At 37.9% G+C, this 27958-nt stretch overlaps 1 protein-coding gene across 3 annotated transcripts in view; it reads right to left on the bottom strand.

The window, feature by feature from the left end:
• Positions 1–27958, bottom strand: part of znf385d (zinc finger protein 385D) — a 293701-nt gene that overhangs the window by 201405 nt on the left and 64338 nt on the right. Inside the window, exon 1 of one of the 3 annotated variants that reach the window (XM_057833410.1) lies at positions 2090–2232. The exons of the other annotated variants lie outside the window; for them this stretch is intronic. Coding sequence (XP_057689393.1) covers positions 2090–2111 — 22 coding nt within the window. The 5' untranslated portion in view covers positions 2112–2232. Of the gene's footprint in view, positions 1–2089; positions 2233–27958 lie in introns of those variants that run through there. 3 annotated transcript variants of the gene reach the window in all.

The raw sequence follows: 27958 nt of genomic DNA, 5'->3' as shown, positions 1-27958 counted from the left end.
TAGCCTAGTAGTAGTATGTAAATTACCCAGCATGCGTGTTTACTGCCATTGTGTACGCCTTGTATGGAGAAAACGCGCGAGCATGACAAATTTGGACCGAAACGGCTGTTTTTTGATGGGAAAGACAAAAAAAGATCCTCAGCACCCCCTGCTGTGAGTGACTTCCAGCGGCCTTTCTGTTAACGTACAGTATATTTACAGTTTTTTTTTTTTTTTTTTTTTTTTTTTTAAAGAACGATATCATAAACAACACAACATATTTAGGGGGAAGAAAAAATACATATATACAGAAAATTGCTCCGCATGTCGCATGTCCAGCCAAATAATGAAAAAAGTGTGACTTATAGTCCTTAAAATACGGTACCTGATTTAATTTTAGGACAGTGAGGATAACTTTAAGACTTACATATTTAAATGCACAAAGGTAAAACTAGAAACTAAATTTGGAAAAATGTCATGAAAATAATGCTAATGATAAAAGTAATGTAATTTTACATTTTATTTCAACCAAAAAAACCTAAGATTATGAACTGTCTTTAAATAAATACATAAAATTTCGACATTTGAGCATTGTAACACCTACATATTTTTTTCTCCAACTGTTATACCCAGGCAAAAATCTAAATCTATACATAATATGATTAAAAAGTACATTAAAATAAATAACATAAAATAACTAGAAATTTGAATGTAGTTTTAATGCAACGATGATGGAGTTTGAAATGATTTTTAAATGCTGAAACCTTACAAGCTTTTTTTAATATATATTTTTTTTAATCATATAAGCAAATTTGAATATTATCTAAATGCAAAAAGTAAAAACAAAAATAGAAATTAAATTTTTAAAATGTAATAAAAAATAATGCTAATGAAGTATTGTAAATAAATTTTATTTCAACCAATAAACCTAAGATCATAAAATTTCGACATTTGAACAGTGTAACACCTAGATATATCCCTCACATTATCACATTTGGTACACCTAAAATTTCATGATTTTGAGAGTAATTCAGAATTTTGAGATTTTTTTGAAAAAAAAAAAAAAAATGATGGATGCAAGTCAACACATGCATCTGCAGGTTCCATGAGAAAAAAAAAAACTGGATTTAGCTAGGGTTATAGATATTAGAGCGCTTATTACACATATTCATTTTGACAAATGTTTCATTCGGACCTTAATTTTCAAATTTTGGGATTCTCTGAAAATTCCTTCATGTTGCCGGTCTTTAAGGGTTAAATATATACCGTATATATATATATATTTTTTTTTTTTTTTTTTCTCTTTATTTCTTTTTTTACAACTGTTATACCCGGGCTAAAATCTAAATCAATACACAAAAAGATCAAAAAATACAATAAAATAAATTATTATGAATTTAGATTATTTTATATGATTATTTGAAAAAAATAAATAACATTTAAATAATGAAATCCTATACTATAAAAACTTCAAGAAATAGTAAATTAAAAAAAAGGGGGGGGGTAATTATTTTATGATACATTTTTTTAAAAAATGAAATTTTAATAATAAAATCCTATAATTAAAAACATAAATACTAAATATAATGAAAAAATAGTACTTTAAAACAGGTTTGAGATAAATTGGGAATATTCAGCATTAAGGGTTATAAACTGTTTTTCCGGTAAAATGCCCATCATTGGAATAATTGCAAGAAAAAAAAAAAAGTCGCAGTCAAAGTTAGTTCTCGCCACCAAAAACAATCCTAACAACATAACGTCCATCCCCACCAGATGCACCATCATCAATCCTTCCTTCCTTCCTCTGCAACTACAGATGCCTTTATAATCCCTAGGATTACTTCCCCGAACAAGGTCACCCCCGCCTGCCACCAATCGGACCCTGGCTTCCCTTTGCTCTCACTCTTACTAATCCGACATCTCCCGTCTCCTCCTTTGAAATGAACCATCCCCGACCTCTTCTCTCTGTTTTTTTGGAGTGGCTTTACACTCAAAGGAAGCTCGGGTGGATCACCTGCCAGATTGAACACGACACTCACTTTCATCCGGACCGCGCTGGCACGCGCGCATGTGTGTCACACATGCAGAAAACCAGCAAAAAGGGACTCACCGAAGAAGATGCTTCCCTCCATGTCTGCTTTAACTCCGCATGGTCATACACTCCTCAGGCGTGTGCGTGCGTGCGCGCGTCTTCACTCCGGCGTCAATGCTCGGTCCGCAAACTGCACGAGGATCTGTTTCTTTCTCGCTTGCTCTTTCTCTCTCTCTCTGCACTCGTCCCCTCCTCCTCCTCCTCTTCCTCCTCCTCCTCTCTCTCTCTCCCAAAGTGTCTATCTCCATTTTCCAGCCTCTCCTCTCCCAGGAGGTCCTCTCATCTTTGTTTTATGTGTCAACCAAGACTCTCTCACCTTTTATTTTATCTCATGGCTTCCGTTTTTCCTTTTTAACTCACTGTCACTGCCATTGACGGCGATAGACGCCCAATCCATTTTGACCAGAAACGGTGGCAGCAACCATAGGCGGAATTTGACTTTTTGAGCGGGGGGGTCACAACATGTTGATGACCCCGAAACGCAGTGTCAGCAATAAAATGAATTTACAAAACTATTTATAGTAATAATTTGAAAATGAGCGTTTTTGTTGTTGCCCATCATTCTTGAGGGGAAATCTAAATCAGGCTGCATAGGCAATATACTTTTTGCCAAGATTGTCATCCATTGAATATGGTACGCCCACTGGTGTCGTGCCAATGTAGTTACCTCAGTCAAAAATTGTTTCCCCCTGGCGGAGCCATATGGAGGTAGATTTGTGTCTTCATTATTCGATCCCCCCAAAAAAGTTGCTTCAATTAAAAAAAAAAATTGCTTCAATCAAAATATATATAAGAAAAATTTCAATCGTAGAAAAAAAGTTTTTGAATGCGAAAAAATATTTGAGACTCAAAAATTTGCATTTGAACTAGGGCTGTCAAACGATTAAATTTTTTAATCGAGTTAATTACAGTTTAAAAATTAATTAATCGTAATTAATCGCAATTAATCGCAATTCAAACCATCTATAAAATATGCCATATTTTTCTGTAAATTATTGTTGGAATGGAAAGATAAGACAAGATGGATATATACATTCAACATACGGTACATAAGGACTGTATTTGTTTATTATAACAATAAATCAACAAGATGGCATTAACATTATTAACATTCTGTTATAGTGATCCATGGATAGAAAGACTTGTAGTTCTTAAAAGATGAATATTAGTACAAGTTATAGAAATGTTATATTTAAATGCCTCTTAATGTTTTCGTTTTAATAAAATTTGTAAAATTTTCAATCAAAAAATAAACTAGTAGCCCTATTCAGTCCTCAATGTGTGTGAGTACACAAATTGACAGATAGCGAACATAAGTTCCAAAAAAAAAAAAATCAGACGGTGTGGCAAAGTTGCATGGGCTTTACTGAAGTCATCTCTTTTTGACAGGAGCACGTTTCTTGTATTTTTGTAAAACTGAAAATAACAAGGCAATGTGTCAATAACTTGCATAAATCACAAAATAACATAAAATGTACACACACGTGTCCATTTGAGCAGTAGCACTAGCCAATTAGCTCACAAGCATCTAACAATGTAACTGCATTTCACTATATATGTGAACAAATTCAAATACACATCATCAATAACTATCTAATGCTCATGAATATAAACAAAGGAGGAATATAACTCACAAGCGATGCATGTATTAGACACAAACAGTGTGATGGGGCTATGAGAACTGCCACTGAATAGTGGATGCGGACGTTAGCTGGTCTGAATAGCACTGTCTATTAGTGTGAGTTCGCGTCGACATATAATCACGTCAGAAAAGCGCGCCGAAACCCAAATAATCAGCTGCACTGAATCGCCAGCAGAGGGCAACATTACGCCACATAACATATGCAAGTCACACCCAAGTGCCAGCAGAGGGCGGAAAAACTCCATAAAACACAATTAACAAGTTGGCCTTTCACTGTACTGACATTTAAATCTGTCTGAGCGGGCCTAGTGCGTTAATTGCGTCAAATATTTTAACGTGATTAATTTTAAAAAATTAATTAACGCCCGTTAACGCGATAATTTTGACAGCCCTAATTTGAACACATACATTTTTATTTTAAAATTCAGTTTTCTTTGATTTTAGCAATCCTTTTTGTGTTGGGGCCTTATTATGGGTAGGACATTTGTGTCTAAGGTGCTAGTCACATGATCTGTTCAAAAAATTCATTTTTACCCATGATAAAATTATCTTTTTTTTGTTCATTTCATTCATTTTTGTTGTTTGTTTTCTTGCTTTACAACTTATATATCTATAGGAAAGTCAGTTACATGCAATAACACTTTTTGGCCAACGGGGGGGGGGGGCTGGCCCCCTTTGCTCCCCCCCTCTTAAAGGGCAACTGAAGACCTTTCTGGATTTTGGTGTAATTTTACGAATATAAACTTTGGACGAGTTCATCAAAACAACCATGACATTATCAACACGTAATTGTAAGGATAATTTGCGTTTTTTTAGTTTTTTTGCACTCCGTTAATGGTCCCTTCGCAAACCCGGAAGTGTGACGTAGATTCCTTAACGCAACAGAGAAGACTATCCACAGCTAGCATAGCAGCAACAACGATGTCAGTGATATTTGTACCAAAGGTAACCATTCAGGATCGCTCTTTCGTGAGGCTACCGATGGCAAAGGCTCCCAGGAAAGATGAACTACAATTAATCCCTACATGTTTGAACCTGAGGCGTCAGATGACTGGGATTTACTTGACACAGCAGATGTCGTCATGACGCCAATTGACAGCTTGACACTTCACGAACGGGAGAGTGAGTGGTAAACCTAAGTCCAGCATCGTGATTTTTTTTATTTGAGAGAATGCGATTACATGGTTGGATATTTTTCTATGCTCTCCACATAGCTAAAACTGGATATTAGGTAATGGGACAGCTCCTACCGATCTAAATATGGTAAAGCTAGCCCAAATGTGGCTAAATGAATGATATATTATTGATTTTTCAAAATAAATGACAAAACGATTTTATTTTCCAGGTGTTGCTGTAAACAGTCAAGTAATTACCCTTCCAAGAGTATGCCTGTGTCGTCAGGAGATCCCAGACGTGAGAGCCAAACTTGAAGAGGCTGAAGCACTGACAGGGGTATGAATTACATTTAAAAAAATAAATAAAACCATAAATTGTAAACAACAATGACATTTTGTTGACTGTTTAATTTAATCTATTATTGTAATTATATTACATTCTGAAACACTATTCAATAGGCCACAATAATAAATGATACCAGATTTATGTTGAATCAGCATCAGCTTTCGCTGTCAGATTGTAACACAACATAGAAAGCTAAGTTATACCAAGCACACAATGGCACACATCAAAGAACATAAATTTAGTAAGCAACACAAAGTTAGGATAGCAACGGACTAGCTCAACATTGAAAAATGATCATGGCAGTGGGAAATATGTATTTACTCTTTTCTGTAGCATTTAGTGTTTTGTATACAAAGATAAATCATTATTATTAAAATATGAAGGTAACTAGATTTTTCTTTTAAAAATGTGATCGTCATCTGATGTCGCAGACCGAAGAAATTCAGCATCTGGCAGGCCTCATAGGATCTATTCAGTCGTCATCGCTGGACACCGCATCACTTGGATCATCATATGACTCGACCCACTCTCTCTGAGTTTGGGAAACTGGGTGGCGACTGACTTGCAACGCTTTTTTCATCGTGTTGAGGGTTTCTGCCGCTTAATTTTTTATGTTTGGCTTCCTGGGGAAAAAAAAAATCACAGCAGCATGAAAATATTGGATGAATCCTGATTTTAATTTAATAATTTTTAATATTAATTTCTTGGTGATCAAATAATAATGCCCAAGTCAAATCAGCATCTATTTGATTCTATAGACCCTACCCACGTGACGTCACAACTCCGCCCTCCTGACTGGTGCCGCCCAATTGTCCGTCAACACATCGTGTTTACCTGTTACGGCTACGTACATTCCTCCTTTTTACGGCGTGTTTTTCTGCTTGTTAACATTAATAATCAAAATGGTGAAGGCGTGTGTGGCGGTCGGTTGCAATAACAGAGAAGATAGACGGAGAGACTTGAAGTTCTACCGGATTCCGAGAGACCCGGAGATGAGAGCGAGATGGGCTGCTGCAATTCGACGAGAAAACTGGGCTCCAAACGATTACCACAGATTATGTAGTAGTCATTTTATATCTGGTAAGATGCATTTAATATATATTTAGAGGGTTTTGGGCTGACAACCACAATTAAGATCATTGCTAGGCTAATCGCCGACAACATACACATATGTATGTAGTGAGAGTGCTATCGCTAAACCATATAAACATTAAAAGCCCTCGCTCCATTGACAAATGACATGAAATACATTAGACTTGACAGTGGATATTAGCAAGAACAAAAGATTTTGAATTGAAAATTTCGTAACTCACCTTTCCAAGCACAAGATAGATTCCTGCCGAATTTTCGTGGACGAGGACCTGTTTCACCCAACCAGCAACGAAGTATTTATAAGCCTCCAAGCTCTTAAAGTTTTTCAAACTTTCGTGAGAATAGGCGGATTTTGTGTGGACAAGATAGTTGTAAATATCAGGGTAGCTAGCAGATGTCAGGCAAAGACGGCCAAGACAGCGGGTCGAAAAACATCGATTTAGGCATCAAATATGGATCTGGCGAATGGATAAACTGAAGCTTTTCCACATAACGCCTTTTATGCAACGCATCCAGTGAGTTTACGGCATCCGAAAGCACCGGGTCTTCCATGAAATGCATTATAAATTGCTCGATCAATTGAGACCATTGATAATACAGACACAAAATGACGGACAATGGGGCGGAACAATACAGCGATCACGTGATTTTGTGACGTCGGTGGGTAGGGTCTATAGTTCCTTCTTCAAAAAAAGAAAAAAAATGTCGCACTTCAACAAACAGGCAGTAGGAGTCCCCCTCGTTTATCAACAGAAGTGCATCAAATTTGAGAATCATAAAAGCCAGTAAAGGTCTCTACTTACGTTTTTGTAAAACCAATGTTGCATTGTTGTAGGTTTTCAAAGCTGTCGTCACTGAAATGATGAAAACAATGAGCCGGTTGGGGACCTGTATGCATGCTTACAAAAACAGTCCAAACCTTTGCAGGAGTTTTGGGGACCACTCATAGAGTCTCGAGTCTTCCTGTGAGCAATTCATTGCTACACATCGAGATGGCATGACGAATCTCGCAAGTAAAACCCAGAAAATGTATGCAATATATGGCGAGGATAGTGTGGTGCTATATTTCCGTGTTCAGAGTGGTGGCGAGGCTCCCTGGAAGTTACGTCATCAGGTAGCGGTCGGCAGGGCGGCGCGTCCCTCGTTGCTGTGTTGCTATGGCCATAACTAAAAAACTACGCGGTCAATTTTTTTTTTTTTTTTTAATGTGACTTTTTGAGACAGCGAATGATGCATTTAATACAATGTGAGTAAAACACTCAAGAGCGAAATCCGAAAAGCTCTTCAGTTGCCCTTTAAACTCTGCTTATGGCAGCAACAGAGTCATATTGGATTGGACGTCTATCATCGTCAGTGGCATTCAATCAGAGGTGGAAGTAAGAGTAGTGTTTCTTCAAAATAATATTACTCAAGTAAGAGTAAAAGTAGTCATCCAAAAAAATGTACTCAAGTACAAGTAAAAAAGTATCCAATGAAAAGAATACTCAAGTAATGAGTAACATTTTGAGTAGCTGCTTATTTTTGTTTAAGGTACCTTTTTTCGCTCAGCACAAACGTGTCTATATGAACTGTCGTTATAATGATACTGTGCAATAACCTATTACATAACCACGTTAAGACAAAGAAATAATGATTTTTTTGGGGATTTTATGGGTGAAACATGGTAATATAACAGGGGTCGCGATACAGAAATCGCAGACATCAAGGAGTGATCGAGATTTTCTTTTTCATATATTTACCCTTTCAAAAAAAAATTTTCTATTTTTCTTTGTTTGGATCGATTATTTATCATCTAACATATCGGAGAAAATGCGACAGTAACAAAAAAAATACAATTAAGCCATAGTTATGAGGTGATATCCGTGACTTATTTCCAGACACTATTTTTTTCATTGTGACGTAATTTGTTTAAAATAGGGCTGTCAAACGATTAAAATTTTTAATCGAGTTAATTACAGCTTAAAAATTAATTAATCGTAATTAATCGCAATTAATCGCAACTCAAACCATCTATAGCATATGCCATCTTTTTCCGTAAATTATATAAATATTCTGTAAAATAAATTGTTGGAATGGAAAGATAAGACACAAGATGGATATATACATTCAACATACGGTACATAAGGACTGTAGAGGGCATTTCACTCTACTGTCATTTAAATCTGTCTATGCTGTCCTCACTCCGAAGAGTCTACTTTTTCCAAAGCTAGACAGCTAGAGAACGACGCCTTAATAATCAGACTTCTTCCTTTTTCACCTGATTTATTAATAAAATAGCCTCAAACCATTGTCCTCTTTAGACCGTCATAAAACTACAAAAAAAAGTACACAAGCATTGCATTAGCAACAACGTTAGCTTAGCACGCTATACAGGTTCACTAAACATAAAAAAAAAAAAGCGTCTCATACAAAAAATATAACATTTCGCTTACTAACATAATATGTACATTCTTTACAACAACCATACTTATGGACAAATCTTGTCCAAGGATGATATAAGCACAACATTACAACGTAGGCGTCAGCCCGAGACGTCGTCAGCCATATTGAACTGGCAAGAAGACAATAAACCATGTCACAAAGCGACCACAAGAGTTCGCTGTTAGACAGCACAAAAAGCCTTGCTGTAAAACTTACCAAAAGGCAGAATACTGTCTGAGCGGGACATGTGCGTTAATTGCATCAAATATTTTAACGTGATTAATTTTAAAAATTACCGCGCGTTAACGCGATAATTTTGACAGCCCTAGTTTAAAAGTTTAAAATATGCGAGTAAATAATTTTTTTTGACTTTTTTTTTTTTTTTTTTAAACGAAATATTAGACATCGATTAATGATTCTAAGCTAAAAATGACAGACATTTTGAATAATTAAAATATAATTACTTACCTTCTTTTTATGGCTGGGTTGAAACAAATGCGGTCGCGCTACGTCTGTAAACGGGGGTTTCCAGGGTAAAACGGACAAATCAAAAATAGTTCGGGGGCTTAATGCGCCATGAATTTGCTATGGCAGCATATAGACATATTGTTCAGTCAAACCCAAACAGTTGTTTTGGCTTAAAATACTGCAGTTTCTTTTAAAGAGTGCAAGAGCAAAAACTGATTTTTCAATCTTGTCTTTGTTTTCCGCCATATATTTTTCTTGATAGTTTTTAAGCACTTCAAATGTATTAATTATGTTTTAAACATTTGTTACTGCCCCACCGTATTATTTTTTTAAACAAGAATAAGGTAGAAAAATGCTTGTTTTTATTAAATACTTCATTGAGTCCACTCAAATCCGCTCAAGCTGCTCACTTACACAAAATGAGTTGCCACAGCAACTGTTTAACAATGTCAAACGAAGTTTGAAGTAAACGACAAGTAAATGCCAAGATCAAACCTTAACCATCTGTCAATCATCATTAACTTTAATAAGCAACTCCAGCGCACTGCCTGACCAAGAAAAGTGGCAGGAGCGAGAGAAAGAGACAACTTGGATCAGATCGGGACAGCTCTATAAAATACTGCATTTATTTATCTATTTATTTAAATTGAAAAAAAATCTGGCGCAAAGTAGCGAGGGATCACTGTACTCTTTGCTTATCGTATAGTTTTTCGTCCCTTCGCACATTTTCAACAAAAATGTTTAGCCCAGAGTAGTATAACAGTAAATAATGATTTATAATAATTATATTCATGAATAATGAATGATTTATACAACAATAATGATTTACATACGAGCTGACTAGTCTACTCATGGCAAGAATAATCTGTAATAATAGCTATTGGTGGATGGATACATCACTGATGATGTGTCCCAGTGCATCCAGGAGATGTATCTTTCAAGTATCCTCTGGCAAAGCCAGTGACTCCTAGGAAAGACTAGGTGGCAACCAAGAACAGTTTGGTCGACTACTGGAGAGACAGTTGGCAGCTCGGAAAGACGGCGCCCGGGACAGTATGGGTAGCACCTCAGCCTGTATCTTTCGTGAGGAAGAACCCAAAAAAGCTCCGGAAAGCCCTACAGAGAGATACCCCCAGGAGATCCCGAGAGGGGGGGGAGGATGAGATCTCCAATCGGACTGACCTAAGGTTAATGACCCACGCAAACGAACTGACGACGAGTATGGTATGTATCTGCGGCAAGCTGTGTAAAAACCAACGTGGTCTAAAGATCCATCTGGCCAGAATGAAATGCTTGGAGCGAGAGAACGAGGAACGCTCCCTCTGTATAGTCCTTGGCCGCCTGGGAATCACAGGGGTGGCCAAGAAGAGGGCCATTCAGTCTGCAAGTGAAGCTGCAGAGAAAGCCACAAGGTGGTTGTGGTTGAAGAGGGCAGATCCGTGGGTTGCTACTGGGACACAAGCCGGGACTTGATCCACCCTGGCTGGGTCGCTAGGACGAGGGTGTCTGATGTTGCGAGACCCGAAACACCCAATGAATCCTGGATACAACACTGATGATGTGTCCCAGTGCATCCAGGAGATGTATCTTTCAAGCTATAATCTAAGTATATATGCTGTACGTAATATACACTAGTACTAAGCACTATAAGTAACAATAGCAATAATCTATTAATAAAATAATGATCATTCAATTGCTGCCCGACCTGCCAGTTCAAATGGAGTGGCATTTATCACCGTCAATGACACTCAAATCATATCTTTACTTCCCCGACTCCTCTCTTATTTTTATGTTTTGTCTTATTCCTCACACCTGCTGCCAACTGTGATCTCACAACAGGCATAAACTAGATATGCAAAGCGGTAGATGAGTGTTATGTATCCCTTTGGATTTTTTCACCCATTCCAGTACACAACGCAAGTGGATGCAGCACAATTAGGAATGCAGAGCATTCATAACAGTGTGGTGTGGGATTATATAGATAGAGACAAAACCTTTAAAACACACTTTCAAACTTGGATAATGTGACATTAATGAGAGGAAAAGAGGACTCTTTAAAAAGGAGACCGAATGTGGTTGCTTCAAGTGGCTTAATGCTAGCATTAATCTCTATGAAGTCTAGATTTAAACAAAACAAACACTTCCAACCAAGATGGTATACTTACTGTGTCTTTTCAGGGATTGCTTGTTTAGACATTATGGTGGGTCGACATGTGACTGACATGTCAACTAAATTAAGTTGCCAAGTGAAACTGGTTGCAGGGGATGAATTTTCAAATAATTTGAAGGAACCCTAAAAATGGCAAAAATGACTCAAGAATGGCTGCTTCAAATCGGGATAGCTTACTACCTACAGTGGGGCAAATATGTATTTAGTCAACCTCTAATTGTGCAAGTTTTGCCACTTGAAAATATTAGAGAGGCCTGTAATTGTCAACATGGGTAAACCTCAACCATGAGAGACAGAATTTGGGGGGGAAAAAATCACATTGTTTGATTTTTAAAGAATTTATTTGCAAATCATGGTGGAAAATAAGTATTTGGTCAATACCAAAAGTTCATCTCAATACTTTGTTTTGTACCCTTTGTTGGCAATAACGGAGGCCAAACGTTTTCTGTAACTCTTCACAAGCTTTTCACACACTGTTGCTGGTATTTTGGCCCATTCCGCCATGCAGATCTCCTCTACAGCAGTAATGTTTTGGGGCTGTCGTTGGGCAAGACGGACTTTCAACTCCCTCCGCAGATTTTCTATGGGGTTGAGACCTGGAGACTGGCTAGGCCACTCCAGGACCTTGAAATGCTTCTTACGAAGCCACTCCTTTGTTGCCCTGGCTGTGTGTTTGGGATCATTGTCATGCTGAAAGACCCAGCCACGTCTCATCGTCAATGCCCTTGCTGATGGAAGGAGATTTTCACTCAAAATCTCTTGATACATGGCCCCATTCATTTTTTCCTTTACACAGATCAGTCGTCCTGTTCCCTTTGCAGAAAAACAGCCCTAAAGCATGATAGTTCCACCCCCATGCTTCACAGTGGGTATGGTGCAATTCAGTATTATTTTTCCTCCAAACAAGAGAACCTGTGTTTCTACCTAAATGTTCTATTTTGGTTTCATCTGACCATAACACATTCTCCCAGTCCCCTTCTGGATCATCCAAATGCTTTCTAGCGAACCGCAGACGGGCCTGGACGTGTACTGGCTTCAGCGGGGGGACACGTCTGGCAGTGCAGGATTTGAGTCCCTAGCGGCGCATTGTGGGACTGATAGTAGCCTTTGTTACTGTGGTCCCAGATCTCTGTAGGTCATTCACTAGGTCCCCCCGTGTGGTTCTGGGATTTTTGCTCACCGTTCCTGTTATCATTTTGACGCCACGGGGTTAGATCTTGCATGGAGCCCCAGATCGAGGGAGATTATCAGTGGTCTTGTATGTCTGCCATTTTCTAATAACTGCTCCCCCAGGTGATTTCTTTACACCAAGCGTTTTACCTATTGCAGATTCAGTCTTCCCAGCCTGGTGCAGGTCTACAATTTTGTCTCTGGTGTCCTTCGACAGCTCTTTGGTCTTGGCCATAGTGGAGTTTAGAGTGTGACTGACTGATGTTGTGGACAGGGGTCTTTTATACCGATAATGAGTTAAAACAGGTGTCATTAATACAGGTAACGAGTGGAGCCTCGTTAGACCTCGTTAGACCTCGTTACAAGACGTTAGACCTCTTTGACAGCCAGAAATCTTGCTTGTTTGTAGGTGACCAAATACTTATTTTCCACTCTAATTTGGAAATAAATTCTTTAAAAATCAAACAATGTGATTTTCTGTTTTTTTTTTTTTTTCACATTCTGTCTCTCATGGTTGAGGTTTACCCATGTTGACAATTACAGGCCTCTCTAATCTTTACAAGTCGGAGAACTTGCATAATTGGTGGTTGACTAAATACTTATTTGCCACACTGTATGTGTTTTATGGCGTGACTTTTTGAGACTTTTTTTTGTCATTCTGGTCATGACTGACGTGTCTCCCAAATTTAAAGTTGTCAACTGAAACTGGTTTCAGACGATGAATTTTCAAATAATTCAAAGGAGCCCTGAACATGTCCAAAATAACCTTAACATTTCTGCTTCTAGTTAAAATCGCTGCCTTCCTGTATGTTTTTGAGCTTGACCTCTTGAGACTTTTTTGCAGGTCTACTTATGACAAACATCCCTACCAAATTCCAAATCTCCAAGTAATACCGGTATCGGGGGCTGAATTATCCAATAATTCAAAGGAGCCCTGTAAATGTTTAAAATAACCTTGAGATGGCAGTTTCAAATTAGAATAGCTGCTGCATTTCAATTTCTTTTTCAGCATGGGTTATTGAGTTTTCTGTGAATCTACTTGTGACTGACATGTCTCCCAAATTTCAAGTTGGTAAATGAAACTTGTTGCAGGGGCTGAATTTTCCAAATTTGAAGGAGCCTTAAAAATGGCAAAAATGACTCTAGAATGGCTGCTTCAAATTGGAATAGCTGTCTACCTATGTTTTTTTTTAATTACTTGGCTTTTAGAGACGTTTTTTGTCAATCTGGCCATGTTCCCAAATTTCAAGTTGCAAATGGAGACTGGTTACATGTGAGGAATTTTCAAATAATTCAAAGGAGCCCGGAACATGTCCAAAATAACCTTAAAATTGTTTAGAAGTTAAAAAGAAAACTGCCTTCCTGTATCTTTTTGAGCTTGGCCTCTTGAGACTTTTTTGCAGGTCTACTTTTGACAAATATTCCTACTTAATACCAAATCTCCAAGTAAAATTGGTACCGGGGGCTGAATTTTCAAACAATTGAAAGGAGTCCTGAAAACATCTAAAATAACCTTGAGACGTCTGATTCAAATTAGAATAGCTACCTATTTCTTTTTCAGCATAGGTTATTGAGAATTTTCTAGGTGTCTACTTATGACTGACATGTGTACCAAATTTCAAGTTGCCAAGTGAAACCTGTTGCAGGGGCTGAGTTTTTTTTTTAATTTGAAGAAACCCTTGTAAAGGCAAAATGACTCTCGAAATCAGAATAACTGCCTTTCTACTTTTTTTCCCAGCTTGACCTCTTGAGATTTGTTTGTGGGTCTACTTGTGACAGACATGCCTACCAAATTCCAATTTTTCAGAGTAAAACTGGTTGCGGGAGCTGAATTTTGAAACAATTCAACGTCCCAAAAATGTCTTTAAAAAACCTTTAAATTATTGCTTCAAATCAAAATAGCAGCCTTCCTATGTCTCTTCAAGCATGTCTTCTTGAGACTTTTTTGTAGGTCTACTTTTAGATGTCATTGCATGTAATTGACTTTCCTATATATAAATAAAAAATTAAGACTTCGCCGGTAAAATGTAGTCTATAAAAGTAGTAAAGCAATAAAACAAACAACAAAAATGAATGAAATGAACAAAATATTTTTATACTGGTTCAAAATTATTTTTCGAACAGATCATTTTGCTAGCACATTAGAGACGGTCATTTGCTTTGCTTAGCCAAAAACCTCCTGAGGACAGAAAAGGCAAGATGGATATACGTACTTTTTTCAAACTTAAGCTTTCAATAGCAACAGCTACTGAGAGAGAACCAAGGATTGAAGATGAAACGTCAAAGACCAGTGCCAAAATGGTGAGCGGAGTTTCAGTTTGTCCCACTAGAGATCCTAATTTTACAAGAAAGCTAGAATTGGGCGTACCATATTCAAAAGCATAGCATTTTCCGAAATTTGCAGGTTCGCACTGAGTCAGCAACAGGCACACTTTTTGCGAAATATACGATGTTTATTGATTACAATCCCACAAAGGCAAGCAAAAAAAACAAGCATAACATAGAATAACCATAGCGCAAGATCTAGATTGTCACTTGTCACGTCTAAAATCCCCGCGTTACAGTTAAAGCACACAGAAAACACAAGAAACAATAGCGCTAGATATAGTTTGTCAATCCTAAAATCCCCGCGCTACCACTAAAGCACAACAAGATGTTCCTTAGCAATGAAAGAAGCTCCTACCTGTTGACAAATGAGCGGAGAGCCAACGCCCCAGGTCAGAGTATCCAAGGAACAAAGCCGAGCGATTTCGTACGTTAATCCGACGGAGGACTCTGAGCTATGATATGTATTAATTCATTTTGAAAGCGCGCTGTGATGGCCGAGTGGTTAAGGTGGTACCTCACAAGCAAGAGAGTCGGTGGCGAAGAGAGGTGGGGTCGATGCTAAGACTCCTCAGAGTCCGCCATAGGATTAATGTACGAAATCGCTTGGCTTTGTTCCTTGGATACTCTGACCCGGGGCGTTGGCTCTCCGCTCATTTGTCAACAGGTAGGAACATCTTGTTGTGCTTTAACTGTAACGCGGGGATTTTAACGTGACAATCTAGATCTAGCGCTATGGTTATTCTATGTTATGCTTGTTTTTTTGCTTGCCTTTGTGGGATTGTAATCAATAAACTTTAACTTAAATTTAACATTTATTTGCAATTTCTAATCAATAAACATCGTATATTTCGCAAAAGTGTGCCTGTTGCTGACTCACTGCGAACCTGCAAATTTCTGAAAACACATACAGTGGGGAGAACAAGTATTTGATACACAGTCAATGGGAAAACCCATTGGCAGTGTATCAAATATTTGTTCTCCCCACTGTAGTTGTTCTAAGCAACCTCCTTTACAATTCCCTTAAAAAAAAAAAAAAAACAATCGGAAACCCATCCATCCATCATCTACTGCTTAATCCGGGGTCGGGTCGCTGGGGCAGCAGCTTTAGCAGGGAAGCCAAGACTTCCCTCTTCCCAGCCACTTCAATTAGCTCCTCCGGCGGGATCTCAAGGCGTTGCCAGGCCAGCTGAGAGACATTGTCTCTCCAGCGTGTCCTGGGTCGTCGCCGGGACCTTCTGCCGGTGGGACATGCCCGAAACACCTTTCCAGAGAGACGTCCAGGAGGCAGCCGAACCAGATGCCCGAGCCACCTCAACTCTCAATTGGCGGAGGAGTAGCGCCTCGACACCGAGTCCCTCCTGCACAGCCACACACACATAGCTGGGGTGGCTGTATTTACGAGCATGGGCTAAGCTACTAACTGAGCATATATCTTGTAAGTCAATTTTATTGCTGACACTGTGTTCGGGGTCATCAACATGTTTTGCCCCCTCTGCCACAAAAGTCAAACTCCGCCTATCCAACCAAATTTCATATTGGTAGGTTAAGTTAGAACTGTTTGCGGAGGCGGAATTTTTATCCCTAACAAAACTTCCCTAAAGTTCCCTAACAGAAGATCAAGCACATTTTATTATCATTTCACCATCTTGATCCTCACTTAGCCCGAAACTAATGACTGGTCTTTATATCAAGGTCATCAAGGCACACATATGGACCCTTCCACCGCCAATATATCTGGCACGCACGAGTAGCATTGGATTGACGCCTCTGCGCGGCAGGTGGCGGCTAATCTTCTCCAAAATGGAGGTAATGATGATGCGGGTCGTTCAACAGCCACTCAGCTCGGCTGTTTGGATTTCACAACCCCGTAACGTCGGACTCGCTCTTCGCCGCCGCCATCCATCATGCTGGCCGGCGTTAGACGGCGGGTTCCAGAAGGGGGGCGAAAAAAAAACTGTTACACTAGCTGCTTAGCATCAAGAGCACAGCTGCTTATTTCCCTGAGGAGTGACTGCAGACCAAAAACTGAGCAGAAAAAAATGAACATAGTCAATATGGGACTCAGCAGGTGGCCTTGCGATGAATTAGCAATTTTCAGACGTGTCAAAACTGTGTGCCACCTGGTGGCCAAACAGGTGAACGAATGGAAAAAATTTGACGTAAAAATTTACACTTTGGCAGTGAATTCAGGCTGCCATGAGTAATCGGCTTATTATCAACTAATCGTTTATAAAATTTATCAGTGACTATTTTGATAGATTATTAATGTTTAGAGAGAAATTTTAGCTCTTTGTTTAGCCTTTTATTAGCTACACAAGTAGGTGAAACCTATGGAAGAGGTTATGTATTCACTTTCGTACGTGTTTTTATGTTTGTTTCTAAGACAACTCAAGAACGAAAAAAGGGATTATTATCAAACTTGCAGGATATGTTTGTAATATGAAATGGAAGTGGTGGTTCAATTTTGGTGTGTTGAGGTCAAAGGTCACAGAGGTCAGAAAATGACTTTCGGATTAACGGATTATCCTATTAAACTCAAATTGGTTTTAAGAGAAAGGGTCAAAGGTCAACGGGGTCAGAAATATGGCGAAGCTGCTTTAAATTTGGCTGTTTAAGCAGCAGTCTGCATTACTTATTAATATTCAGGTAGTCCTCGGGTTACGACGTACCCAACTTCCGTGATTAAGAGAAAGGGTCAAAGGTCAACGAGGTCAGAAATATGGCGAAGCTGCTTTAAATTTGGTTGTTTAAGCAGCGGTCTGCACAACTTATTAAATATTTTCTTATTAACATTCATGTAGTCCTCGGGTTACGACGTACCCAACTTCCGTGATTAAGAGAAAGGGTCAAAGGTCAACGAGGTCAGAAATGTGGGGAAGCTGCTTTAAATTTGGCTGTTTAAGCAGCGGTCTGCCCTACTTATTAAATAGTTTCTTAATAATATACAGGTAGTCCTCGGGTTACGACGTACCCAACTTCCATGATTAAGAGAAAGGGTCAAAGGTCAACGAGGTCAGAAATATGGGGAAGCTGCTTTAAATTTGGCTGTTTAAGCAGCGGTCTGCCCTACTTATTAAGTAGTTTCTTAATAATATACAGGTAGTCCTCGGGTTACGACGTACCCAACTTCCGTGATTAAGAGAAAGGGTCAAAGGTCAACGAGGTCAGAAATATGGGGAAGCTGCTTTAAATGTGTCTGTTTAAGCGGCGGTCTGCCCTACTTATTAAGGAGTTTCTTAATAATATACAGGTAGTCCTCGGGTGACGACGTACCCGACTTACGTGATTTCGACTTTGCGACTCTAGAGTCTGCAGTCTGTTTTATTTTGGTGTAGGAAGCGTATAGCAGGTCGTACTTCTGCACACGAGACTTGCGAGTAAGAGCGCATTTACACACGAAGAACAATGTATTTGCTCACACGAAGAAGAGCACATGCACATACACAAGGAAGAGCCATTCACTCCCAGGAAGAAGCCGAGTGTGAGAGGGGAAAGAGCCTACGCGTACAATTTGTTGCTTGTGAAGCATCCACAATGGCGACACCTGCATAATTTAATGTGCCTTATACAAGTAGTCCCCGGGTTACGACGTACCAGACTTACGTGATTTAAGACTTTACGACTCCATAGTCTCGTCCGCCATTTTGTCTCCGGTGTTTTATGAATTATTTATTTTTAATAATGTTGACTTTTGAGATAAATGCTTTTATTTTGCCACAGGAGGCATAGAACAGGTAGTCCTTCCACACGCGAGTATGAGCACATGTACACACGAAGAAGAACGTATCTACGCACACGAAGAAGAGCGTACACGCACGCACGAGGAAGAGCGCATTTGCTACAGCTGCAAGCCTGCGCGCACATTTGTTGCTTGTGAAGCATCCACATTGGCAACACTTGTATATAACACCTTTTACTGTTTATTGTGAGTTTTCTATTGTAGTCGAATACTTGGGGCGGGTTGATGTGATTGTTTTTTAATATGTGCGGACGCTAACTGATACATGCTAATCGTTTTTGTTCATTGTTATTGCTTTATCAGCCGCTACTTATAAATGCAAATTTGAATTGCTGTCATTGAGAATGAAACTGATTTAGTTTCTTTTTTTTAAGTTTCATTCTGCAAGTATTGATGTCATTAGCAGCTGAATGAAGTCAGCAAACCACACGGATGTCTGACATTGTCATTTCGGGGCTTAGGTCGCTAGCTAGCTAGCTAGGACATAGCTCCAACATTTTGGCGAGGACAGTATAATACATGTTTTTGGATAGTTATGAGAGATTTAGGCGGTATTTAAAGGGTTACTTCCGATTTATGTGGAAATTCAGGTTACGTTGCCAGCATAGGAATGGAACTGGTTCGTAACTCAGGGACTACCTGTATTTTATATTTATTTTTATATTTTGTAGATTAAAAAAGACTAAGCAGAGAAACATTTTCAATATTCTCATTTTGATTACTTAATTAATAAAGTATATTTATTATATATATAATTAAATAACAAAACAAAATATTCTGGTTTCATTTTTAAAGATTTAAATGAAAAAAAATGCATGAAAGATATTTTGATCTTTAATTTACAAAATATTCTTAGTCCATCTTTTCTCAGTGCATAGTTTTTAGTTCTAATGCACATTTATAACTAAAATATAATGCAACAGTATAACAACTGTTTGTGGGTAGAGGTAGAAAACAAATTTTCATTGGTTTCAATTGCTCAAAAGACCACCAAAGCGACAAAAGGTTATAATTTGATGTAGTGTATTATTATTATTAAACGTATATTGAAAAAGCTAGCAGTTGAAATGACAAAATCAAAGAAAACCCCCACCCCCTTTGATTACATTTGCATGAATGCATCTAAAATGCTTCAAGAAAAGGAAGCGGTACAAAAAGCCAGCATGGAGCTGCAAAACAATTTTGAATTAAAAATCGTCTTTATGAAGTAGAAAAGTCACATTTCTCTCATCATGTTATTTTTTTGGCTATCTCTTAAAAGTCAGCACCCGCTGTGACGCGTATTGTTTTGTCTCAAAGTGATTTGAGCGTTTCCGCTTATTATTTTCCAACCATCGCCGATCTTATCGGCGCGAGAGCGATGGTGACACAAAGACATTATCTTCACCCACACAGCAATGTACTCAGAAGGTGAAAACATGAGAGAAGAGAGATTCTTTCATGATAAAATGAAGGCTTACGCTCATCTAAAAAGATATCAACGCGTTGGTGTGTTCGTCTGTATGTCACTTTATCGCATATTGTTGATTCAGTGCTATAGACGGCGCTAGACGTCCAATTAATTTTGACTGGGGTTAGAGAATGAACATTCGAATAGGACGTCTAGTGTCGTCAATGGCACATCACATCATAAACTGTCGGTGTCTGGTATTTTATAGTGCTCAGGTACTGTAAGTTAGCCTTGCAAGCAAGACGGTACATTCTGATTCATTGATTCATCATACAGTCCCGTCTTGCAAACAGTCCAACTACTTCCCCGGACATTTGATGTTCGAGCCAATCAGGGGAAAGAGGCGGGAGCTGCAGAGGTGACCGGGAAATTATTTTGAAACACATAGTAAGATTTGTTTTGTGATCTTGGCAAGAGAGAATATGGTGGAAAACACAGACAAGACTGTAAAGCAGTTTCTGCTCTTGCTCTTTAAAATAAACTGCTGTATTTTAAGGCAAAAGAACTGTTGTGTTTGATAGAACAATATGTCGATATGCTGCCATAGCAGATTCACGGCGCATTAAGCCCCCGAACGATTTTTAATTTGTCTATTTTACCCTGGAAACCCCCGTTTACAGACGTCGTGTAACCGCTTTTGTTTCAACCCAGCCATAGAAAGAAGGTAAGTAATTATATTTATCATTCAAAATGTCATTTTTAGCTTAGAATCATTAATCAATGTCTAATATTTCATTAAAAAAAAAAAAAACGACTAAAAAATTAATTACTCGCATATTTTCAACTTTTAAACAAATTACGTCACAATGAAATAAATGGTGTCTGGAAATAAGTCACGGATATCTACCTCATAACTACGGCTTAATTGTACTTTTTTGTTAATGTCGCATTTTCTCCGATATGTTAGATCAGGGGTCTCCAAACTTTTTCCTGTGAGGGCCACATAACCTTTCCCTTCTCTGATGAGGGGCTGGGTCAGTTTGTAACAGAAAAAGTGTGACGATTGCATTAGTGCCTAAATGTAAACATTTATGGTTTTTCAGAAAGCCACAATCAAATAACCCTTTCTGGATTCTTCACGGAACAAAAGTAAATCAAATAAAAATAATAATATAATATAATATAATATAATATAATATAATATAATAATACATTACAATAACACTATTAATTAAATAGATAATAAACAAATAACCCTCTCTGGGTTCTTCACAGAAAAAAGCCAGGAAATAAATAACACTATTTTATATTGAGAAAAAAAAGAAGAAGAAAAAAAAAAATTGTTCAGGCGACCAAATGTGGAGGCGAGCCGGACCGTAGTTTGGGGACCCCTGTGTTAGATGATAAATAATCGATCCAAACACAGAAAAATAGAAAGAAAAAAAAACGTTTAAAAGGGTAAATGAAAAAGAACATCTCGACCACTCCTTGATGTCTGCGATTTCTGCATTGTGACCCTTGTTATATTACTGTTTTTCACCCATGAAATCCCCCAAAAATTCGGCTGTGGCCATTCACAGCTGTGTCTTGACACTCGGTAATACATGCTAAATGGAGTTTTTGGATCAAAACAAGGTAAGTATGCGATAATATCCCGTTAAAATCCTGGCGTCTTTAATTATGCTCTCTCATGCTCTCACCTCCAGTTAGGGTTTTGCTGTTTGTTTATTTATCTACTTTTTTAAAATGCCCTCCTGTTCAAAATTTTCTTCCCCCAGAAAACCGAAAATTTTAAACTTTCCAATGATGTATAACACGTGCATATCAGACACTTTTGAAATATGCCATATTTTTCTGTAAATTATTGTTGGAATGGAAAGATAAGACACAAGATGGATATATACACTCAACATACGGTGCAAAAGTACTGTATTTGTTTATTATAACAATAAATTGACAAGATGGCATTAACATTATTAACATTCTGTTAGAGCGATCCATGGATAGACTTGTAGTTCTTAAAAGATAAATGTTAGTACAAGTTATAGAAATTTTATATTAAAACCCCTCTTAATGTTTTCGTTTTAATAAAATTTGTAAAATTTTCAATCAAAAAATAAACTAGTAGCCCGCCATTGTTGATGTCAATAATTACACAATGCTCATGGGTGCTGAAGCCCATAAAATCAGTCGCACCCAAGCGCCAGCAGAGGGCGACAAAACTCCAAAAAACACAAGTAACAATTGGACATTGCACTGTGCTGTCATTTTAATCTGTTTAAGCGGGGCACGTGTATTAATTGCGTCAAATATTTTAACGTGATTAATTTTAAAAATTAATTACCGCCCGTTAACGTGATAATTTTGACAGCCCTAGAATTTGTCTCAACATGTTTTGGAAAAATAAAAATCCTATTCAATGGCAAAAACTTTTTTTTTTTTTTTTTTTTTTTTTTTTTTAAAACCAAAAATCTCAAAGTAACACATTTTAAAGCTGTAATTGCAATACCATGACACCATAAAACCGTGATATTTTGGCTTAAGGTTATCATACCGTCAGAATATCAAACCGGCACATGCTTAGTCCTGACCAAAAAGGGCAGGAGTGAATACGCTCTAAGATGATAAATAAAAAGGCTGCCAAAAACAACAGTGGTTGAAACAGGATTGGATCTTTCCCAGACTAATATGTAGAATATATTTGTAGCGGATATGGAACAATCAATTTGGTGTGCCAGGTTAACTAGAGGTAGTAAAAAGCATATATACAAACATGCCAATTAAATCGTGAAATTTCAGCAGAACCGAATTGAACCCCCGAGTGGGCCGCTTCTGGCCCGCGAACCGAACGTTTGACACCCCCAATTTAGGTGATGAGCATTTAGTTGTTGCCTCAAGAGGGTTAAACTCTAGCTCCCACTATTTTTAACACATTTTTCATTTTAAACCCTCTATTAGCGTGGACAGATTTAATATGGAAACACTCAAACCTCTTGTAAATACTGTCCGCAGTTCAAACACACAAAATGTTGCCATCCCACAAATGTCTAATCAGCAAAGTGTTTATTTAAAGACATTATAATCCATTCAAACTGTTGCTGTTTGATCACACCTCATTCCTCAACTTTGCAATGACTCATTCAGATTAAAAAAAAAAAAAAAAATCAATTACCAAAATAATCAATGGCGACGTGTTTGTGGCAAACAGCGTGATTGCAAAAAGCTCTCCGGCACAAACAGGCACTGATTGGTCGACTGTATCACTACTGCTGAAGGTCAGACACAATTGACCGATTCAATCCCGAGACGACGCTATTGACTACAAATGAGATGCTTTTCTTAATCAAAGCAATCCACGCACGCACGAAAGCACACACGTGTCGTCCAGCAGGCCGAGTGACGCGTCCGCTTCAATCAAAAATAATAAATAAAAACGTCCTCCCGCCAGCTCAGCGTTTCTCGGCACGCGTCGCCTTCAGGCTTCTCCGGACAGACATTTTGCACCACACGCGTTTCCAATTCATCCTGGATTGCCATTCTGACTCCCTCCGCCTCACAGGGAAGCTTATTCCTGTAAATACATTTATTCCAGAAGCGTTTTGTAACCTTCATTCCCAAGGTAGGTATTTGTCATCGTAGTGAGAGGCCAGGAGCAGCGAATATGTCGTTAATCTCACTGTCACTTTCACAGAAATTTAGTTTGGAGGTGACGACTACACTAGTGCTGCCGCGTTTAATCGACCTATTGATGACTAATCGATAATCAAATTAATTGATGACTATTTTGATGGCCGAGTAATTGTTTTAGAGACATTGTAGATAGAGATCTCCGATCACGTCATTTTCAAAGTATAGGAATCGGCAAAAAAATATCGGCCATGCCTTTTTTTAATATATATATATTTTTTAACTAAATCGTTTTCTAATTGTATTTAACATTACAGACATAATATGTTACACTCATCCAGAGTCTTTAGTTTAGGCTTAAGGTAGGGTTATCAAATTTATCCCGATAACGGCGGTAATTAATTTTTTTCTAAATGTATCACGTTAAAATATTTAACGCAATTAACGCATGCGTTGCACGATCCACTCACGCATTGACGCGCTCAATCTGTAATGACGCCGTTTTACCTATATAGAGAGATAAAAGGCAGCGTAAAATGAGTAGAGTGAATTATGGCAGCCTTTGAGCCTATTTTTAATTAGTTAAAGCCTTACAATGCCTCTTCCCACGATTAGAAATATCATGGGAAGCAACTGATCTTTTTCTTAACACCTTATGTTATTTCCCAACGCAGAGAAGATATATCAATTGGTAGCATTACGCACAGTCATGGTTCCACTTCCCATCATGCATTTGGGCATGGCTACAGTATCATTTACTGAAAGCTCAACAAATACACTAGATGGCAATATTTAGTCACAATATACAAAGTCACAAGTCTTTCTATCCGTGGATCCCTCTCACAGAAAGAATGTTAATAATGTAAATGCCATCTTGAGGATTTATTGTCATAATAAACAAATACAGTACTTATGTACTGTATGTTGAATGTATATATTCATCTGAGTTTTATTCATTTTTTTTCTTAATGCATTGCCAAAATGTATATGATCGGGAAAAATTATCAGGAATGATTGGAATTGAATCGGGAGCTAAAAAAAGCAATCGGATCGGGAAATATAGGGATCGGCAGATACTCAAACTAAAACAATCGGGATCGGATCGGGAGCAAAAAAACATGATAGGAACAACCCTAATTGTAGACCTACAAATTGTTCCCCAGAAAATATTTTTTTGTAGTTGGTAGTCTTGTTTAGCTTTAAAAGTGCCTGTGACACCATAAAAAATCTTAAATAGCATTATTATTAGGGCTGTCAAACGATTAAAATTTTTAATCGAGTTAATCACAGCTTAAAAATTAATTAATCGTAATTAATTGCAATTCAAACCATCTATAAAATATGCCATATTTTTCTGTAAATTATTGTTGGAATGGAAAGATAAGACACAAGATGGATATATACATTCAACATACTGTACATAAGTACTGTATTTGTTTATTATAACAATAAATCAACAAGATGGCATTAACATTACTAACATTCTGTTAAAGCGATCCATGGATAGAAAGACTTCTATAAGAGTTCTTAAAAGAAAAATGTTAGTACAAGTTATAGACATTTTATATTAAAACCCCTCTTAATGTTTTCGTTTTAATAAAATGTGTAAAATTTTCAATCAAAAAATAAACTAGTAGCTCGCCATTGTTCATGGTGCTGAAACCCATAAAATAAGTCGCACCCAAGCGCCAGCAGTGGGTGACAAAATACCAAAAAACACAAGTAACAAGTGGATTTGACACTGTGCTGTCATTTTAATCTGTTTGAGCGGGGCATGTGCGTTAAATGCGTCAAATATTTTAACGTAATTTTAAAAATTAATTACCGCCCGTAACGCGATAATTTTGACAGCCCTAATTATTATGTGAATTGAAATCATATTTTTAGACAACTCGACTATATACAACAATTTGGCAAAGCGCAGATGACGAGAAATGAGTCGGCAGCGTAACGATTTCCGCTGATTTAAAATTCAGCACATTGAGGGGGAAGATTCAGAATGAGGAAGATGCGAAAGAGAGCAGCAAAATGTCATCATTGTTTTAATTTCTCCAATATTCTTACAGGAAATTATTTTTAGCTAAATATTTTTCCCCAATTGCTAAATAAACTGTATGGTTATGACAAATAACAGTCTTGTGCTAAAAGGAATATGAAATACTTCAAATGCATTTTTTCAGTACGACGGGGCTAAATTACTGCATAAAGGTCAAAACTGCCGACTTCTTAAACCTCCCGAGTGGTATTTTATGCCACCGGAGTTAGTCCAGCTTTTGTCATTTCCCTGCCCAGGATTCGGAGGAAAGGGCATAAACAAAACAGGAGGCGTGAGAGCTAGGCGACATGCTAACCTGAACCAAGCGGCTCTTCCAAGTCCTTTTCTCACCTTTCGAAAGCAAACAAACAAACAAAATCACCTAAACTACCCCGACTCAAGTCACACACTTCGGCAAGGGTGATTTTCTTCACCGATCAGCCAGCCCTCGGCGGCGAGCAAGTTTCGGCTCGTCGTTCTGCTGCGGCCCCGGCAGGCAGTGCTCATCGCCAGGGATGCAGAGAGGAATGAAAGCCAAAAATAACTCATTCTCGGTGGACAAACCGGCCATTATTGGTGACAAACGGGAGGTTGACCCGCTTAGCCACAATTGCTAACGTCATGAATATTACTGAGCAAAAGTGACGTGTTGCTTGTGGTACGCCATTAGAATGAACTATTTTATGATTTTATTTGTATTATATTATTGTTTATATTTGATTTATTTTGAAATTAAATAATTCAATATGAGTGCATTTTTAAATGAGCTTGAAAAGATATTTTAGTTTGAAAAAAAAAAAAAAACAAGACTAATCCGCTTTTTACCATTGATAAGAAAATGTACACGTCTTCCTTTTCATCCTAACCATGTTTTTTAACCTTGATCCAAAGGCGTTATTTGTCACAGCGGTGAAGCAGCGTGGAGGAGAAGCCCAAGTGTGCAGTGACGTGGAGGCCGGGATACTTCATTAATCCCGATGTCACTTTCACGACGCTTTTCATTAGTTTTAAGACGACAGGATCGGCGCAGCGCTGGCGAATGAGACGCTTGGGAGGCCAAATCGGGCTCCAGTGGGAGCTTGTTGACCCACCAGGCAAATTCGAGTGCTATCGTCTTATCGGAATCATTCCCAAAGGGAGGAAATTGTAGCTCGGCTCTGATCATTTGTGCAACTCCAGTGGAAGCTCTTGAACTGCAACACAATTTATTCCATCATGCTACTCAAAGTCCGACAGTATTTGTTTCTGTATCAAAGCTATTTTTTACCGGAGGAAACAATAAATTAATAACTTCCTAATAAATACATACTGTATAGTTCTAATCATGCAGTTTTAAATGGGCCAATACCAATTATTTGCCTGATTTAATTGGTTAATATCATCACATTTTAAGTAAAAAATTGTCCAAATCTGTCATCATTAATCAGTTGATTCATCGTTTACGCTCTAAAATATCAGGAAAAAAATCCATATTAACTGGGCTCTATTGATGATTGTATTCCTAGGTATAATTTTTAATTGAATATGTTATTTTTTAAGCCCAGATATATTTTTATGCACGATAAAAAAAACAAATGAATAAATAAATATCAGGTTGGCAGCGATTTTGAAATGATGACTTTTATGTGAAATTATGAGCCATTTATTAACAATACTTAAACTTCGAGTTTTACAAAAAGACGCAATCTTAAAATACAGTTTAAACAAACATACAAAAATACAATGCAATTAACTGCAATAGCAGAGAGCTGAGACAGGTTTGTTCTTATATTGACCATAAAATGTCACCATTCGGCTATCAAACATATCTTCAGACACAAAACAAGTAAATAAAAAAAATTTGTAGGCCTATACTATACACACAAAAATATATTAGTGCTGTTAATTTTTTTGCGTTAACGGGCGGTAATTTTTTTTTTTAATTAATCACGTTAAAATATTTGACGCATTTAACGCATGTGCAGAATGACCCGCTCATGCATTGCCTCAAACAGATTACAATGGCGCCGTTTTGTGCCCATTGAGAGAGAGAAATGCAAGAGAACTTCGGCACTCATTGGACCGCGCAGTTTATTGCCATAAGCTTTGGCAACTCTTCACAACAAACATAACTACTGTGGCGAGCGACGTGGGGAAGAATGACAAGTGATGATCTTTTTCTTAACACGCTTAATTGAACATGCAGAACATACTGTATACCATTTGCAGCCACCACTGACAGCCATGGTTGCCCAACTTCCCATCACGCATTTGGGCCGTACAGTTAAGTCGCTACAGTATCATTTAGTGAAAGCACAACAAAAATAATATTCCTATCTCTCTCTCAAAAAAAAAATACTGTTTG

Source organism: Corythoichthys intestinalis, chromosome 4 (genome assembly GCF_030265065.1).
Source record: "Corythoichthys intestinalis isolate RoL2023-P3 chromosome 4, ASM3026506v1, whole genome shotgun sequence".
Lineage (NCBI taxonomy): Eukaryota > Metazoa > Chordata > Actinopteri > Syngnathiformes > Syngnathidae > Corythoichthys > Corythoichthys intestinalis.
This window is presented reverse-complemented; position numbering and strand designations above follow the sequence as displayed.